Genomic DNA, 19,201 nt, shown 5'->3' with positions numbered 1-19,201 from the left:
GTGCCCCAGAGACAGAATGTAGACTTCATGCTGGAAACAATCTCTATAGCCTCGCTTTCTGAGCAACTACGAAAGTCACATTTAGGGAAGGTTTCTGAACGGGCCAAGCTGATGCTATCTAAGTTAGTCAGTCCTTTGTTGATTTCAAGGCTAGCCAGTTGATAGGAGATGGTTAAACGATGTCCGGCGATTTTATTTACGAATTCATCGTGAATAGATTGACACCACATGTGCCACATGTGACATTGACGATCATGTATAATTTCTTTCATTGTTCAATAACTCCTTTTGATTGCATGCTTTTCTAATTGTGTGTCAGACTCTGCAGAAGGGGATGTGAGGTTTGAGCACCTTCGCATCTGTGTGTGAGACTCTTGCTTTTTCTAGCTCTGTGAGGTGGAAACCATTAATGGAGAGAATGGCCCACCTGATGCTGCCAGCTTGGTGAATGGTCTAGTGTGTCAGATGAGGATAGATCTTTATTTCTCTCGCCCTTGCTCGCTCTCTCTGCGTTCCCCTCGATTGCTCCTTGTCTCTCTCCATCTCTACTTCCTCTCTTTTTCCCTATGCCTTTCATTCTCTCTCTTTACTTCTTCATCTCTTTCCCACTCCCTCTCCCTTTTTCTCCCCCCCCCCTTTGTCTGAGACACCTTCTCTATATCCCACACATTCGCCCCTCTGTCTCTCTAGTCTAGCCCTTGAAATCTAGGGTGAAGATGTAAGGATGAAGACGTAGACCTCCAAAGCAAAATTAGTTGGTGTTCTTTTTAGGGCTTAGTATTCAATGTTTGCTAAGGGCTCTTTTAGAAATGTCTTCTCTGCTGTGATGACCGATGAAAAAGAGAAGTTGAGTTAAGGAGTGGCCAATATTAGGTAGGGTTTCATGTTATTAAAAGGAAGATTTGTAGAAAGATTTGACATTGCCGACAAACTGATTGGAATCTGCTTGAAAGGTATATAGCGTGGTCTTATCACAGTAGGGTGAAGAAATTGTTTATGTTTAGAACTGTAGCAGGTTTGATAAGTTGTTATTCAGTAATAAAGAGATGTTTGTGTTATATTGGGGTGACTATAAATGGTATGTTTGCTTTGCATTGGGGAGTGACTATAAACCAAGGGTGTGGTGAAGGCCACCTCTGGGTTTGCAAAGTTGTCTTTTTTTCCTTTAAGTGTATTTAGTGGAATGTCTAGCAGAAGTGTGCATTAGGCAGTTCATTGTTTCACACAATTGCCATTATTGAATGAGGAGTGGAAAGATACGGCTGCTGAGGATATCGTGATGTGCTAAATGCAACAGAAATCCTATATGTCCACTGCAAAACAATCTTAAGGGTCTAGGCACCAAGGGGCACTATGGGTATCTGCACATGAATGGGAGAGATCGTATGACAGGAATGCCCATGTCAAAGCCTATTTTTTCTTTTGAAGTAAACAACTTGCAATACGCCTGACCGAGCACTAGATGGTGGAATATGCACAGTATGGGACTCTAAACAGCTACAAACACTAGAAAGACTATGTTTGGGTAAGTAAGGTTTGTCAAAGAGACCAAAAACTGGTAGTGGGACATAGAGCAGGATGTGTATCACCAAAAAGTGTCTGGTTGGTGGCACATTGGTTTGGCATATTTTACCAGCATAAGCCTGAAGTATTTTTCCGAAACCTAGAGATGAGCTAGCGGTCGAAAGAAACAAAAGGTATTTTGGAGAGTAAAATGTAATAATGCAAGAGCTTGTAAGGCAGAATCAGATGTGCGTAGCTCACAGAGGACATTTGGGCGTACCTAGCCACAAGGTTGAGAGCAAAGCATTGATTGTCCGCATTGGTCAATCGTGTAGACGTGATAACCCGTGGCTGTATGAGATTACTCTGGACGCTTGCAAGCCACCATTACTCCCAGTGTTTCGGTCAAACAGGCCATGAAGGACTCTTTGTAGAAAGAAATGGTGTCTTTCATATTTCCATTTGGAAAGTAATGGAACGCTTTACAGAGTAACAGGGGAAACTACACAAAGGGGAGGGCAGTAATGAGAGATATATCACAGGAGCAGGGAAGGAGAGATTAAGGAGGGGTGACAATCCAGAGACGCAGCAGCAAGTGGTTCCCAGGGTGCTAACATCGAAAGGGGTGGAAGGAGCGGGGGAGGGGGACAGCAGGGAGGCTATACAGAAGGGGGTGAGCGCTACCCCTCTGCCTGGAGCTTGCGAGGGGCCATTTCAAGAGGAAAGGGGTCTGGTCCACATGGAGTGAAATCTTTAAGCTTCTTCCTGAATTTCGGAAATGTGGGGGCGAGCCTGCTATTGATGTGGGGGAAGTTCCGGAGTCTAAAGTTCTAAAGAAGAGCTTGTGTTGCTCATAATGTAACATCAAGAGGGGACTACGTCAGTTGGTTGGATTGAACAAGGAAGCATATTTTACACAATATACAGACGAGCAGGTCAACATTCTCTTGACCAAAGAAGGTTGTAACTAATTTGGGATGGCCGTGTATTTTGCAGGAGCAGAGTCCTCAACTTATCAGGCAGAGTGATGAATTAACCAATGATTGTGCAAGAAAGCGCAGTGAAAAAACATCACTTTGAGGCGTTGTTGATGGAGAGATTGTGAAAGATGGAAATCCCTAGGAAGGGGAGATCTTGTGTGTGTGGGGGTGGTGGGCTAGTGCTCGAACGTGTAGAATCCTCTGTGGGTCCAGAAACTGGGGAAGAGGAAGAGTCGACATGGAAGAAAAGATGGAAGGAGTCTGTTGATCGGATCATAGGTGGCCTGCAACGTTATTCACTAAACTGATCAATCGATTCAATTTTTTGAGAAACATTGGGAATCATTGTAATATTTATTTGAGAAAAGCCTCCTGCTTTTGCTAAAGATAAAATATAGTGATCCCCACTGCTGGTTTTTAAAGGCATATTTACTGGTACCTACTGAGTACAGGAGTGTGGGTGTGATGGGAGTGATGTGTCTGCAGTCATTGGTGTGACAGTGGCTGCTGGGACAGGACCATAGGTTTTCTGGCTGTAGAGGTGATGCAGTCTAGAGAGCCTTTATCTTTCAGCTTTTGATGTTTGCTGTCAACCCTGGCACATATACCACCTCAGACACACGCGTGTGCATACACACACACACACACACACATCTTTTAGCACGTCGTTGCACGCTCCACCTTCTGCATGTCTCCTGACATTCTCCTCTATGCACACACCTCCTTCCACCATCCCTCCTCAAGAGCAGCATCGCTCTCATCACCAGACTAAGAGAACATCTTTGCCCTTCCATCTCGTCCTGGTTTTTTTGTATTCATTTAGGAAATGCAAAGGGCATCACTCACCCTATCTTGGTGGTGAAGATGTTCAGCAGAGGAGTTAGTTGGTGGGGGGATCAACCAGGTGTTTAGGGACTTCCTGCATGTCAGGGGGCCGTCTAAGTCTCCTGTTATGCAGGAATAGGGAAGGGAGTTCCAGAGAATGATGTCCCGGTCCTAATAGTGTGTTATCGGCCCTTGAATATATTTGCGTATTGACGGTTATATGGAATGCATGGGCATAATTTCAGGGGGGACATGGGTGTTTGTCCCCCCCCAACTTTCATGGCACACCATTGTGTCCTTATTCATTTTGCTGCGACCCCTTTTCTTCAGATGTCATGTCCCCCCCCCAACATGTTCAGCAAAGTTACTCCACTTTGGAATGTATCACTTGCCCTTGGAATGGTACATTTGTGCACCTAAAAGTAGATTTGAGAGGTAACATTTGAAGCCAAAGACGCTCCTGGGCCATATCTGTGAGCACATGGGCGACAGAAAGGAGAGGTGAGTAGGGTGCGTGCCCAGATAAACACAGAACATGCATAAACATAGAACACCCATGGACATGAACGCCCAGTACTCCTAGTACACCCTACCTTGTGAGGACTGTAAGGCAGAAGAAAAGCAGAAGAACACCAGGCAATATTCCGCAGAACAGGTCACCCAAAAGACTGGAGACACACAGCCAAACTGAGCTTCACTACATAGACACCATACTGTACTGTGTTCAATAAACTCGGAGGGATCTGTAGCTTCCCTCTGGGAAGACTAGACACATTTCCAAGACACACTTACACAGTGGCCTTTAAAGCGGGATGTATGCAGCAATGTTGCTGGCAGTGTTGAGTGCTGGCCCGCACGCCTCTAGTCAAACGGGGATACAGTGGTGTGGTTGTGATCGGCTCCGGCATCAGCGGGCGACATGGTCTTCTCTCTTCCTCTGTATATCTCTGTTCCCGTCTGCTTGTGTACAATCCTGTGTGTGGCAAAGACACTCATTCATTTGTTGCCTTTGTATATTGCAGAAAGTGGCCTTTCACCCAAGAGGATCAACCCCTCCACCCCGGCGATGTACAAATATCGACCAGGCTTCGCCGGCAACCCCAAAGTCCATTATCATCCAGACCAGGTGAGAGACCCAATTCCTTGTACGTGCATTTCTCCCCCTCGCTGGAACTGGCTAAGCAAAGGTACATTTTTGTGTTGGCAACTCGCCCTCTCTCTATTCAACTTTGCATAGCAACCACCGTTTTAGTGGTTGCTATGCAAAGTTTTGGTAATGACACCACCACGCTCCTTGGGACTGTGGAAATCAAAGAGATTGAGTTTCAAATTTCCAGTCCACTGGAGTTTGGGGATGTTGGACCTGGTGATGGAAGGGTACCCACACTCTCCTTAATGACAGGAAGACATAGGAATAGTGCTTAGTGGGTGCCCTGGGTGCTCAGAACAGCTCCATGCAGAGGGTCTGGGTGCATGGAACAGTTTCCAAAATGAATAGTTCCCAACAGATAGGTGAGCAGTAGTGAAACGCTTATGCCATATCGGTATGGAGATGTCCAACAGGATGAGTATACGGAAATACAATTGATTAGTAATGTGATAGTTTCTGGATTACTGGTGTATACAGCTGTGCTTATATTAGTGCACTAATTAAAACATGCATGTTTACCGAGTTTTCCAACAATTTATATAATATCTCATAGAAGAATCATTGGTGCAGAAGATAGTGGTGATTGAACTGAAGGTGTTAACTCTTTGAATGTACACTAGACCTAGGTTCCCTGTTTGTGACTATATAGTAATCCTAATCTATAAGTAACTGAAAGATTAGACTCGTTGCAGAAGAGTATCAGAGTGGGCAGCTGCCTGGAAGAGCTCCCAGCAGTTGATACAGCTGCATGGAGCAGCTCCATGTAGATGGGGCAGCTGCACGGAACAGCTCCAAACAGAGAGGCAGCTTCATGAAACAGCTCCAAACCGAGAGGCAGCTTCATGGAACAGCTCCAAACTGAGAGGCAGCTTCATGGAACCGCTCCAAACAGAGAGGCAACTGTCTGGATCAGCTACCAGCAGTTGATGCAGCTGCATGGAGCAGCTCCATGTAGATTGTGGCGCTGCATGGAACAACTCGAAACAGAGGGGGCAGCTCCATGAAACAGCTCGAAACAGAGAGGCAGCTTCATAAACCAGCTCCAAACAGAGTGGACAGGTGCCTGGAACAGCTCCCAGCAGTTGATACAGCTGCATGGAGCAGCTCCCTGTAGAAGGGGCAGCTGCACGGAACAGCTCCAAACAGAGAGGCAGCTTCATGAAACAGCTCCAAATGGAGAGGCAGCTTCATGGAACAGCTCCAAACTGATAGGCAGCTTCATGCAACGGCTCCAAACAGAGGGGGCAGCTTCATAGAACAGCTCCAAACAGAGGAGGCGGCTTCATGGAGAAGCTCCAAAGAGAGGGGGCAGCTTCATGGATCAGATCCAAACAGAGGGGGCAGCTTTATGGAACAGCTCCAAATAGAGAGGCAGCTTCAAGGAACATCTTCCAGCAGAGTGGACAGCTCTCTGGAACAGCTCCTAGCAGTTGATACAGCTGCATGGAGCAGCTCCCTGTAGATGGGGCAGTTAGATGGAACAGCTCCAATCAGAGAGGCAACTTCATGGAACAGCTCCAATCAGAGAGGCAGCTTCATAGAACAGCTCCAAATGGAGAGGTGGCTTCTTGGAACAGCTCCAAACAGAGGCACCTTCATGGAACAGCTTCCATCAGAGGGGGCAGCATCACAGCACAACTACCATCAGAGGGGCCCGCTTCATGGAACAGCTCCAAACAGAGTGGCAGCTTCATGGAACAGGTCCCAGCAGAGAGGGCAGCTGTTTGGAAAAGCTCCCAGCAGACTGGGTAGCCTCATGGGACAGTTGCAGACAGGGTGAACGGGTGCATGAGACCTTTTGCAGAAGAGAGAGTTGGTGTATAGAGCGGATCACAGTAGAGGTTTGCAATGCATTGAACAGCTTCCATGTATGTAGCCGATCACGGTGGACCGGGTAAAAAGAGGTTGGTGCATGGAACAGCCCCAAGAAAGGGTGGATGGGAGAATATGGAAGATCAACCAGTCGAGAGGCGATTTCTGAGCCCTCCCCCAACAAAAGGGGTCAGGGGCACATTGAACTGCTCCCACAGATAGGCGGGGTAAGGCATGAACAGAGCCCAGAATATCAATAGGCAGAGTGCATGGGGTGGCAGGCCCACTCTGACACAGATTCCCTGTCCTGTCATTCCTTTCACTGGATGTGGTTTTCTTTTCCCCACAGATGGCCATGCAGGACGGAAGCAAGGATGGGGTGCGCATGGAGGACGCCTGCAGGAACCACGACTACCAGTCTGAGCCCAACTTAGATGTTCCCGACTACAGGAAGAACTCCATCCATAAAAGCTACCAGTCGTCCCCACTGCAGCTCGATGCCTTTGCCGTCAACTCCCGGTCGCTGAGCCTCAAGTCGGAGAGCAAGAGAGCAGCGGGGGCAGAGAAGGCTCCTCTGCACGCCATGAAGTCTGACGGCACCGCCTCGCCCTACAAAAGCATCTTCTCACCCAACACCTTGTCGAACAGAAACGGGAGTCTGTCCTACGACAGCTTGCTGAATTCCATGTCCCCCTCAGCGGGGAAGTGCATCGCTCATGCAGTAGCGGGCTCAGTTGGCTATCACTCGCCATACATGTCAGCCAAAATGTGCCACCTCCGTGGCAACGAGATGCAGCGCCAGCCCGGGCCGAGCTTCAGCCCTGTGCTGGGGCGTCTCTCGCCGCATCCTCGGGATCCCTCGCCCGTGCGCTATGACAACCTCTCCAAGACCATCATGGCCTCCATCCAGGAGAGGAAGGAGATGGAGGAGCGGGAGAAGTTGCTGCACTCCCACGGAGAATCAGTTTTCGCAGACTCTGGCGTCTATGATACGCCGAGTGCCTACAGCCTCCAGCAGGTCAGCACGCTGTCCGAGAACCCGCGGGGCACGGCTATCAGATACGGCTCTCGGGACAATCTTATTTCTGCCAGCAGCTTTAGCACAAGAAACCCCCTGCTGCAGTCCTCTGTGTCATCCCTTTCCAGTGCCATGTCACGGGCCCCCAGGACTTCCACCACTTCCCTGCAAGCCGACCTGGCCAATAACAATGTCCAGTCCCACCAAGCCCTGCAGGCCCGGCTGAGCAACGGCTCGTACAAGTCGCCAGGCCACCAGCTTCCACCGTCCCCCACAACCATGCCCAGGTCACCTTCATACGGGGGCTCAAAGGGCGTCACGTTCCTCAACACGATGGAAATGGTGGAGGCACAGTCATTGGGACCCCAAAGGTACAGTTCAATCTGTTATCCTGAAAGACTAAAGGGGGGTGTGAGAGGAATGGCGATGAAAATACCATGTGCTTCTAATATTTGATGCTGGGGGGTATTTAACAGTGCTGGGTTTCCATGCTGCTAACGCTGTGCCTTCGCTTCCGGTTTGATATAGGAGTGGGGGAATCAGCAAAATGTACAGATATGAAACTGAGATTTTACTCTATATAGTTCCTCCCCTCAGGTGAAGGCTAGAGGGGCTGTCTCCTTCAAGGCAAAGCCATTGAGCACTGCCTTATTCTGCTAGTGCTTTCCCTGGAGGTGACCACCACTCCAGCCACTGTCCAAAAGCAGAAGACAGTGCTGAGTGATAGTGGCTAGTAAGAGGCCCGCCTCTAGGCTATACATCAAGAGCCCATGCAAGGAAGGCAGCCGAGGAGAGATTTGGGGCAACCTCTAATGTCGGATCACCAGCTAGCGGGCCTCCAGATTAGATTTCAGAGGGGATTTATTTTGCTCCAAACTATATGAATTTGGAAGCAAAATTGATTTTAAAGAGAACACAGCTATTTTAGTTTTTGAAACCTGCTCTCTTTGTTGATAATTATTCATGCACCTGAAAAGATATCGACTTACCTTAAAAACACTATTCAGATGGCAGAGACATTAGCATTGTTCCCCACTTATGGCAGGGAGTTTCTGGTGGCACTCATTGAGACATACTGAAAGAACAAACAAGCTCAGTGCAGGCGGCTGATCCCGGGAAAAATTCACTAGTCAGTATTTAATGTTGGGAGTGTGCTTAATCATTGCCCAGTTTTTAAAGAATAAACCAGAGTGGCACAACCCTTACTCAGAGTTATGCCTGTGGCTCAAGTGCTAGAGATGTGCATGGATTTCCCAGTGTAGAATGTTAGCATGTTGGAGAGCAACTGGCCCACCAATGCATTTCCAGTGCATTGGGGTAGTGTCTTCCGCTTTATTCCAGTGGCTATAAAGCACTAATATAGTCACTCATTTGACCCAAATGCGATGACCTGCTGCAGTGCGTCTGGCACATCAACACTAGTCTTTCTAGACTCAAGATATATCTTGCATATTGGGCTTGTGTGGTACTGCTTTGCAAGTCTGTGATTATATAATTGGAGAAGGTTAACATTCTATTTGCATAACTCCTTATTGCTGTAATGCCTAATACAAGAAATGTAATGTTATGGGACTGTTGTGAATATATAGTTATGTTTGCTTGTTGAACAAATTGCACAGCAATAATGGGATGCTGCCATGTGTTTCGTGGCTTTTGCGCTTGTTCAAGGCATAACGTTGGTGTGATGAGAATGTCACCAAAATTTAAGTACTGTGAATCTCAAAATTTCAATAAAGTGCAAGCTGTGATTATTGTACATGCACAAACCTATAAAGGTTTTGAAAAAAATCACTTACAGAGAAGGATAAGAAGAAAAATAAAAGGTGGAACAAAAATAACTTGAAAACAGGTTATTGAACATGAACTTAAATCCCAAGAAATAAAATTATACTTTGAAGTACCAAACACAAAAGGTGAATTGGCTTTTGAAGTGGGACAGTGTTTCACAGCAATGAAAACTGTGGAGTTAATTCCATTCTCTGTAGATTGCTGTTGGTATTAGTTCATGCTTATAATTTTAAATAGCAATATTAGTTTAAGTCTTGTTATAGATGTGTTTTTCTGATAGTCATATGAACATTGACACATTGCAAATCAGTATTACATAGATAGAATTTGGTGCAGGAGTTGCAGTGGTAATGGAGCTTTGTATTTGTGTACATTTCCAGTGGTATGAGTACTCTATCAAAAGTTCAGCTAATGCCTGTCATTCTATGCAAAATGTCAATTAACTAAGCATAACCGACTGTACGAATTTCCTCTTGTCCTATATTTTAGCATGCTGATCTCCTTTGCACATGTAAAGGACCCGTATTTGCTTTTAATGATTTGGACCCGTGGGGGTAAGCTGCCTTATCTGAAGCTAAAATGGTAGCTGTAATAATATTCAGTACAGCTTCATACGTTACGCAAGCATAATAGTTCAAAAACGAGCTCAAAATCAATACTTCCTTACCTCATTATTCATTTGTGACCCTTAATTCCTTTTAAGGCTGACTGCGACTCCAATCGCTGATGCTACTGAATTTTGTTATGACGAGCGCTGTATAGACAATTACGAATTTCAGTAAGTGGCCCGATGATGCTTGAATATATAATGCTTTAATCTTGCTCCAATTGAATGGTAATGATTTGGCTGGAGACCTTCTTAGCTTTTATTAGTAAGAAAATAGTAATTGACCATCAATTGAACTATTATGCTCAGATAGCGTATTAAGTTATATTGAACATTAATACCACTCACATTTAAGCTTTATATGGAGCAGTTTATCCCTTACGGTTCAGATCATTAAAAGTAAATTTTGGGCAGAACAGAAACTCGTCCTTTACATGTGAAAAGTAGGCCAGCACACTTAACTATATGACCAGAGGAAACTTTTACAGTTGATTATGGTTACTTAATTGACCTATTGCCTAGAACAACAGATCTTTAGCTAAGCTGGCCATAGAGTATCCAGGCCACTAGATATTTACTAACATACAAAGCATTTGGTGGCAGACCGACTCTAGTACCGCTGCAACTCCCACACCAAATTCTATTTATAAAATGCTGATTTGCAATGCGTCAATTCCCAAAGGATTATCAAGAAAATGCATCTATAACAAGACTTCTATTAATATTGGTCCCATTTATAATTATAATCATGATACTAACAGTAATCTACAGGGAACAACATGGATGCCGCATATTTCTATGCTTTGAAATTCTGTCCAATTTCGAAAATGAGTTATCCTTTTGTGTTTGGTACTTCAAAAGTATAATTTTATTTGCCTGGCTTTAAATTCATGTTTAATGTTTAATAACATGTTTCTCCTTGTTTTTGTTTCCCCCTTTTTTAGCGTTAGCACCCTTTTCTGTAAATCTTGTTTATTTTTTAAAAAGTTTGTTTTTGCAAGTACATTAATCTCAAAATGCTTTTTATTTAAATGTTGTGATTCACAGTGCTTTTGCACTTGTGACATTCTGGTCACAATCACATGTTATGCCTTGAATAAGCTCACATAGAGCCAAACACGTGTCAGAATCCCATTATTACTTTGTAATATGTGCAACAGAGGGATACAAATATTTCTGGGGCTTGTGAATCTGCTTAATCTGGCGCTTTGCTTAGGCTGCCAGAGGCGTTGCTAGGGGGTGGGGGGTTTAGGGGGATATAGCCCTGGGCCTTTTGGTTGTAGCCCCGGATAGAATCTCAGGAGCTACAGCCAAAAGGCTAGCTAGCCCCCAGTGGCAACAGTTTTGACATCAGCATAGACCCGGGTCTTTTCCCGACCTAGCAGCACCCCTGTAGGCTGCCATTCAGTGGTTAGCTAGTTGTATTACATATTGCTTTAAATTTGGAAAAGTGGGCATTCCTGTCACACTATCCCCATCCTACGTGGACTGGGACCCATTGGTTGGCAGCATGTTGGCAGCATGTTCACGACAGAGAAGAACATTTTCGACAACTTTCAAATTTTCGATCACCTCAGTGCCCAGTGTTCGACGAGTCCCATAGTACTCCATGGGAATGGGGACACTGAAGCACCGGGACCTTTGCTAACCGGTGCGTGATTTCAAGTGTATGCAGAGACACTTTGGTAATTTAAAAGATATAGGATGCAATTGTAATCTTTAGGGCTGTTTTATGAAATTATGTCTGCTTCATGGAGTCTTAGGCTTACAATCAATACGAGGTAGTATTTTGACCAAGTAGGAAGTCCTCCCCTGGTATCTGGGAGAGCTGGATCCTCTGCCACTGTTGATTAGTAACTGTTTGGCATTGTGATGACCGTGAATACAGAAATGCTACATGTTTCCTTGTTATGCCTTTGGCATAAGACAATCTAACGAAACATTAGATATTTTGTGGTTCTAAATTGCATAATTTACGGTCCCCCTGTTAAAATGGCTTAGGCGGGCTCCTGGTGGGGGTTATTTTCCATGCAAGACTGCTCACAAATGTGCAAACCGCTGCCAAGTGCGAACTGGCATTCAGGAAAAACAGGGTCGTTGCCCAATAGGCTGTTGCCTCTGTTGGGTCGATTAAGGTGGGGAAGAGTTACCTCTAAAGGTACATTGACTGATACTGCCCTAATGCTCCTAGTATTCCAAAGGAACCGGCCCGTTGGGAATGCTTGCTCTTGCCGGGATGCTTGCTCTTGTCGGGAATGCTTGCTCTTGTCAGGATGCTTGCTCTTGCTGGGAATGCTTGCTCTTGCCAGGATGCTTGCTCTTGCTGGGAATGCTTGCTCTTGCTGTGAATGCTTGCTCTTGCCAGGATGCTTGTTTATGCCGGTATGCTTGCTCTTGTCGGGAACGCTTGCTCTTGCTGTGAATGCTTGCTCTTGCCAGGATGCCTGTTACTTTCTGTAATATAATTTCAGCGTCTCTTTCTTTTACAGGGAAGACATGCAGATGAAGGCGCCCCACGGAAAAATGAACGGACAGCCAAAGGGATTATCACGGACGGACAGCCGCCTGGGGTCCGTGTCCAGTTCCCAAGGTGCTGGGTCCAGCCCCTCCAGGCACCCCAGTGTCAAGAAAGTGTCTGGGGTTGGAGGAACCACCTACGAGATTTCCGTTTGAAAGTGAAGAACCACGGTCCATCACCCACTAACCTCACCACGTGGTGGGGTTTCGAGCGAGCTGACCCCGAAATGGACAGGTGCAGAGCCTGCTGTTGTGTGCTGTTCGGCTGGAAAGATGCTACTGCCGTATCCACACACACACACTGGGTAGCCAATCAAAAACACCTGGAAACTTGACGGCGGGAAGGGAAGGATCTAGCCTCGCTACCAGAGTTACGCAGACGTTGGCGTTCTATGAAGGAGAGAAGCGAAAACAAAGCCATGGTGCATTTGTCTGTCAAAAAATTGTGTAGAAGTTTGTGCTGTGAGAAAAACAAAGACACAAAAGAACAGTTCAGCGGGAGTACAGCTGGGTATGGGGCCCCGCTCCCTTGGTTGGTATCTAAGGCAGGCTGATTCTGTATGAAGGCAGGGTCAGGTCGAAAGGAGGGGGTTGGGGGATCTCAAGTCCACCCACACGGGGGATCTCGAGTCCACCCACACAACATGGCTTTGAGTCACGGGAAGTGACGTCACTGGGTAAATCCTCTTTTCTTGTGCAGGGAATACTGCTCCTTGAAGGATCTTGTCTTGTCTCCCCTCCTTGTGCGTGAAAAAGGCCACCTGGATAATGTAAGACCGCCCTGTTGTGAATTGAGCACTGACCCATTCCCACTTCCTCCAAGTGTGTCCCTGGTCTTTGTGTGTGTGCGTGTGTGTAAAATATCCTAGCAACATGTCTCGGGGGAATGCATCTGGGTGTTGATTGGAATGGAGTGGTGCCATTGGAATGGAATGCGCCACTGAAATTAGTTATTTTGTATACAAGGATGTTGCAGGTTGGCAAAAGGTCATTCATGACATCATGAAACTGAACCCTCTGGTCCCCCCCCCCCCCATAGAGCTAGCCTCCTTGGTGCACCCACACCTACAGTGCTAGTGCAGCCTTACAGACAAAAGCAAACTATTATTTGACCCAAAATCAATCTCACGCACCCGCACATGTTACAAGTTGACGTTGAGGTCAACGATCATTTGAAAAGTCCTTCGGTTTTGTGGCTTTGTGTGTCACCAGAACTGCCCGGTCACGCTCCAGGACCATAATGCACAGTTGCCCGCTAAATACAAAGTTCCCCTATGCAGTGAAATGTGTGATGGCGTCACGGCCTGCAAGAAGGCACTGTTGTATCTCGCATATGAATCCTGTGTAAAGGACAGATTGATCACCTGTGCTCCTTGCCAGCCAGCAGCATAGCCAGTAGCTACAAGTTCAGTGGGTTCTGATTCGTCGTCCTCTCTGGCCCGTGCGACTGCAATGCATACGGCAGTTCAAGGTGTAGCATTCGGTCTTGTTTTCACACCTAGAACCCCAGGCTATGACAACCCGTTCCACTATTATGCTGCCAGTAAGAAAGTACAATGAGTTATGTGCTAGCATCAGAGAGCTAGGGCCAGAGGTTTCATTCCTGGCAAGGTCATCTCAGCCCTTTATCCTTCTAAGGTTGATATTTGAGTACCATTGATCGGGGTAATAATGACTAGCATCAGAGAGCTAGGGCCAGAGGTCTCATTCCTGGCAAGGTCATCTCAGCCCTTTATCCTTCTAAGGTTGATATTTGAGTACCATTGATCGGGGTAATAATGACTAGCATCAGAGAGCTAGGGCCAGAGGTTTCATTCCTGGCAAGGTCATCTCAGCCCTTTATCCTTCTAAGGTTGATATTTGAGTACCATTGACCAGGGTAATAATGACTAGCATCAGAGAGCTAGGGCCAGAGGTTTCATTCCTGGCAAGGTCATCTCAGCCCTTTATCCTTCTAAGGTTGATATTTGAGTACCATTGATCGGGATAATAATGACTAGCATCAGCAAGCTAGGGCCAGAGGTCTCATTCCTGGCAAGGTCATCTCAGGCCTTTATCCTTCTAAGGTTGATATTTGAGTAGAGTACCATTGATCGGGGTAATAATGACTAGCATCAGAGAGCTAGGGCCAGAGGTCTCATTCCTGGCAAGGTCATCTCAGCCCTTTATCCTTCTAAGGTTGATATTTGAGTACCATTGATCGGGGTAATAATGACTAGCATCAGTGAGCTAGGGCCAGAGGTTTCATTCCTGGCAAGGTCTTCTCAGCCCTTTATCCTTCTAAGGTTGATATATTGAGTATCATTGATCAGGGTAATAATGACTAGCATCAGAGAGCTAGGGCCAGAGGTTTCATTCCTGGCAAGGTCTTCTCAGCCCTTTATCCTTCTAAGGTTGATATATTGAGTATCATTGATCAGGGTAATAATGACTAGCATCAGAGAGCTACGGCCAGAGGTTTCATTCCTGGCAAGGTCTTCTCAGCCCTTTATCCTTCTAAGGTTGATATATTGAGTATCATTGATCAGGGTAATAATGACTAGCATCAGAGAGCTAGGGCCAGAGGTTTGATTCCTGGCAAGGTCTTCTCAGCCCTTTATCCTTCTAAGGTTGATATTTGAGTAGAGTACCATTGATCGGGGTAATAATGACTAGCATCAGAGAGCTAGGGCCAGAGGTTTGATTCCTGGCAAGGTCATCTAAGCCCTTTAGCCTTCTAAGGTTGATATTTGAGTATCATTGATCAGGGTAATAATTACAGTAATTATTACAGTGCTTAAGAGCAAGTGCAATGTGGTGGTCTATAAAACTGTGATGTCTCTCCCCCTTCCTTTCCTGAGAGTAAGAAGTAATGGACTGCAACATGTGCATATGAAATCCCGGGCCCACTTATATGTACATAACCTGTGCCACGAGGTTCATTTCTACCATTCCCGATGCATCTCTTTTTTTTCGTGTTTCTTTCATTTGTGTCTTGGTCCCGCTGTAAATACCACTGCTTTGGACATGCCTGGCCATGATGTTCATGTGGCAGGTGAGACTTTGCCACCTAGCAATCCCCGCCAGTTACGCATCACTGGCAACAGTCCAAATTGAACTGCAGCGAACAATATCGAATTTATCAAAATTTTACTTTCATGATGTGTTTCTACTCATTAGAATCTCCTTCGCTGGCTGTTGGAAACCAAGATGTGATAACCCCACCGGTCTCCTCTGCTTGGCGACAGAGACTAGAATGCAAGCCTGGTTTCCAGCAGTGGGGGAGCATTCAGAACACAGGGGCCATCTGCAATCCTTCTGCATCTGATCAGTCTTCATCTGTAATGACCGAAGCCCAGCCCTCGGCCCTTCCCACCTATAGGATACCCGTAGTTCCCCATCGTACGGTTCACGGACACAACTTTAACACAGTGAGAATTGAAAGTGGAGGCTTGACACCTACTGGCATTCTCTGGTTTCATTGTGGGCAGGGAAGCGGCCAGAGGTAGACTGGGGTTACGGTTAATCTGGCAGGTGGTTACTACAGCAAGGTAGTTATCATGGGGTGGACTCAGTCTCGACATGTGGCTGGTCAGTACCAGGGTAGTCTCCAGCTCCAGTGGTCTTGCAGAGGCACCGCCTTGGAAGAATCCTTTGACTTCTAAACAGACCACTATTTTTAACCCCATTCACTGAAGATGTCATTGGTCCTCCTTGGTCAGTGATTGACTTCCTAGTGCCATGCATAGCCATTATCTGATATCTGTAAGCATAGTCTATATTGAGTGGTTTATATATGGTGTGTGAAGCAATGCATAGGGATGAAAATAAATCTCACCAACTATACAGCCTTATATCACATGGCAGTGTTACCTATGAAAAGTAATACACCATTGAATCAGATTCTGGTCCTAGAATATGACTGTAGCTTTGAGCGGCCAGGCATCTTGGCTGCCATTTTGTTGGACTGGGGTATACGTGCACATCCTCCTGGACCTGCGGGTTACTTTGCATTCAGTACATGAGGAATCACTCAATGCCCTGATACTATCCACAGACAGGTTAAGCTTATTTTTCACAACGTAAATCCACGCTCATCATCAGAAATATGGCTGCAGCGTAAACGTACGTACAGTGTCTGCCTTGGGCAACTTCAGCACATTTCTGACTGTACTGCACTCTCTTGCTGGTGGTGCTCCCAGGTGTTATGTTGCAAGACATTCCTTTAATTTAAGACCTCACATAACAAAGCACATGCTGCACCGGCTTCAACTCATTCTTGTGTTGAACATGGATGGTTGGTGGCATTGTGAAATGCGCGGGTGGGTACAACATGGGAAATATCGGTGAGGGCTTCAAGAGATGCCTACCATGTTGGAGGCATCATGACATATGTCAGGGTTGACATTAGAGACGCACCATGTTTACAGGCCTGCACTTCCATTTAACAAATCAGAGAAATATGTTCCTTAGGCCAGTTGGTTACTTTGTGGACCAAGGCAATCAAAACCCCAGAATGCATTGTTTTGATTAATTAAGTGGCAGGGAATTGGTGTTCTGCTGAAACTTTGGTCAGGCGGGTCAGTGTGGGCAACGCATGTCACATTGCAGGAAGGGGTCGAGGGGAAAGCAGACCAGTTGCACTTTGTGCCACGCTGCAGACAAGGCGATGGGTGTCACGGTGTACCCGGATGTGAGGTTCCACGAATGGACAGGGATAGTATCTTATTCATGGTGTCTGCACTTCTGTTACCGTGCCCTACTATTCTGATATTTCAAAGTAGCTGGCCGTTGGGGCAGGGCTGGATGCGATGGGGCAATTCGTGAGCAGAGAGCTAAACATGTCCGGACCACGCACTCTGTACTTTCTTCAGGGTCCAAAAATCAGCAACAAAGCTAGTGTGAGAGGTCAAAGAGATACTCGAACTGCTATGTTTTCCAGACACCCTGGAAACGCAGGTTCATGCAAGACCAATAAGTGGGTAGATGTTCAACTTGGATGTATTGGAAAGTTTATTGATATTATTTTGTATTATTTATTGTAATTACTTGTCCTTTGTGCAACACAACCTTGTCCTCCATGCAGCCCACATAGGCGAGAGTAGTTGAGGGATCTGACCTGTGGCTTGAGATCTCTGGGGTTTAATTTGTGATCCAAGTGGGAAAAATTAGATCCTATTGAAGCGTGTCAATTTCCCATGAGACATTGGGAACACAGCAAAGCTGTTATCGGGGAGCATTGTTCAAATGACCACCTATTAGTAGTGATGGGCCTGGTTGGCGGCCCAAGAGCTTGCAATTTGATGGTACTGTGTCCTTTATCTCCCTTATAAATCAATGCTGTCCAACACATGCAACCAGGTAGGTGGAAGATGACCGCAACATGTTTTTTCAGTTTTCTAATACTGGTTGGAATGCACAACAGTCAGACTCCTAGTTTCTCCTCATAATGGCCCTTCTTGGTGTATCCGTTGATTTGTGCAGTTCTCAAGGCAAATCCTGTTGCGTCCTCATCTTGGGCACTTCCACGGTGACTTGTGTTTGATTTGTGGTGCAAACCAGGTAAGAAATATGTACTGTAAACTAGTGCATGAGTTTCGATTGAGGCAGGATTGCCAGTGATTTGCGTGAAACACAGGTGATTGGATCTCATGTCCTGGTCTATTGCAGCTATTAGTGTGACCCGCTGCGTCACTGTCCTGCACCGAAGGAGACATAGTGTGTGACTGTGCTCTCGGTTAGAGTGGAACCACCTCTCAAGGTCCCAGCTCGTGCAGGCTCGTGCCACCGCCACGTACAATCTCCTTCTAGTAGAGCGGTCTACAGGTCTCGGACATCATCGCAATGTAGGAACACGCCACGAGGAGGAGGTGGGCGAAAAAAGTCCAGATGCACTCTGATGAATTCAGGTGAATTTTGGGGAAAATATGCCACATAACCAGATTCGACAAGGAGCAAAATTGGCAATTCATGCCACGTCTTTTATATGAAATTGCGAATTTCTGCAGGATATATAGTTCAAGACATAAACATTTCAGTTAATGTATGTCCGCTTGCAACAGCGGCAGGCTTTTTAAGACTTTCAAGCAACGAAAGGGTTAAGGAGCTCTGCGCAGCAAGTGAGCAACATAATCTGGAATAGGGAACAGGAAGTGGTCTTGAAGGTCACAGTTCACGACCCGTGGGCCCCCACATTCTGTGGTTCTTCTCCCCTTTACTTAGTTTCATGTGGAGTCAGGTGCTGCCAGATTCAGGTAATCCAACCCAGTCTATCCCAAAGCTAAATGCCAGGACAAAAATAAGAATTTAGGTTCTGTGACTGTAAACATGTGCCGTATGACTCCTCCTGAATGGCCCCTAAAACGTAATTTCAGTGATCCCGTCCTCCCCCCCTAACCCCCCCCAAACCCTGTAGCGTGGTGCAGTGAGGTCTGCCTCTGGCCCGCGCCGCTCCGTTGACTTGTTTGTGTGAAAATGTGCTTTGAAAAGTGATTTTTAACTGCTATGCCTGGAAACAATAAATACGTCCTAAAAACTTTCAAATATTCTCACGCGTCTTACTGCGCGTACAAGCGGACCCCATGAAGTCTAAAATAAAGCGGGAACATTAAAAATAGGCCCGGCCTGCTCACCATTTCCTTTGTAAGTGTCTCTGGGCGCTTTGTGTTCACTTGTATAACTTGCCATCCAGCTCATGTTTCTATTTGTACATTTTATGTCAAATTTGATGCACAACTCATGCCTGTGAGAACGTGTGACCTTTCAAATCCATTTTAATGCTGAGTAATTTAAGTGCTGCAAATTTGATGCTTTGTGGGAAAAATCTACACAATGAACCTGGAAACAAAATACAAAAGATTAGAAATAGTTGGGGGTTATTGTGCTGAAAACATGCAAAATTGAACGAAACTGCAAGAAATGGTTTGGGCCATAGGCGATGTCGTGACAGCGATACAGGGTGACATGGAGACTAAAGAGGAGCTCTCGGAATGAGGAAAAGGCATTAGCGGGCAAGATAGGTG

The 19,201-nt window shown here is 46.1% G+C and overlaps 1 protein-coding gene across 2 annotated transcripts in view; it reads left to right on the top strand.

Moving 5' to 3' along the window:
- ZDHHC8 (zinc finger DHHC-type palmitoyltransferase 8) overlaps positions 1-18,722 on the top strand; it is a 346,441-nt gene extending 327,719 nt beyond the window's left edge. For both annotated transcript variants that reach the window (XM_069620016.1, XM_069620017.1), the window contains exons 9-11: positions 4,331-4,434; positions 6,620-7,659; positions 12,173-18,722. In XM_069620016.1, coding sequence (XP_069476117.1) covers positions 4,331-4,434; positions 6,620-7,659; positions 12,173-12,356 — 1,328 coding nt within the window. In that variant the 3' untranslated portion in view covers positions 12,357-18,722. The remainder of the gene's footprint in view (positions 1-4,330; positions 4,435-6,619; positions 7,660-12,172) is intronic.
- The last annotated feature ends 479 nt before the right edge of the window (positions 18,723-19,201 follow it).

This window comes from Ambystoma mexicanum, chromosome 10 (assembly GCF_040938575.1).
Source record: "Ambystoma mexicanum isolate Mex_15411 chromosome 10, UKY_AmexF1_1, whole genome shotgun sequence".
In the NCBI taxonomy this organism is placed as follows: Eukaryota; Metazoa; Chordata; class Amphibia; order Caudata; family Ambystomatidae; genus Ambystoma; species Ambystoma mexicanum.
The sequence above is the reverse complement of the archived record's forward strand: the minus strand, read 5'-3'. Positions and strand labels throughout refer to the sequence as shown.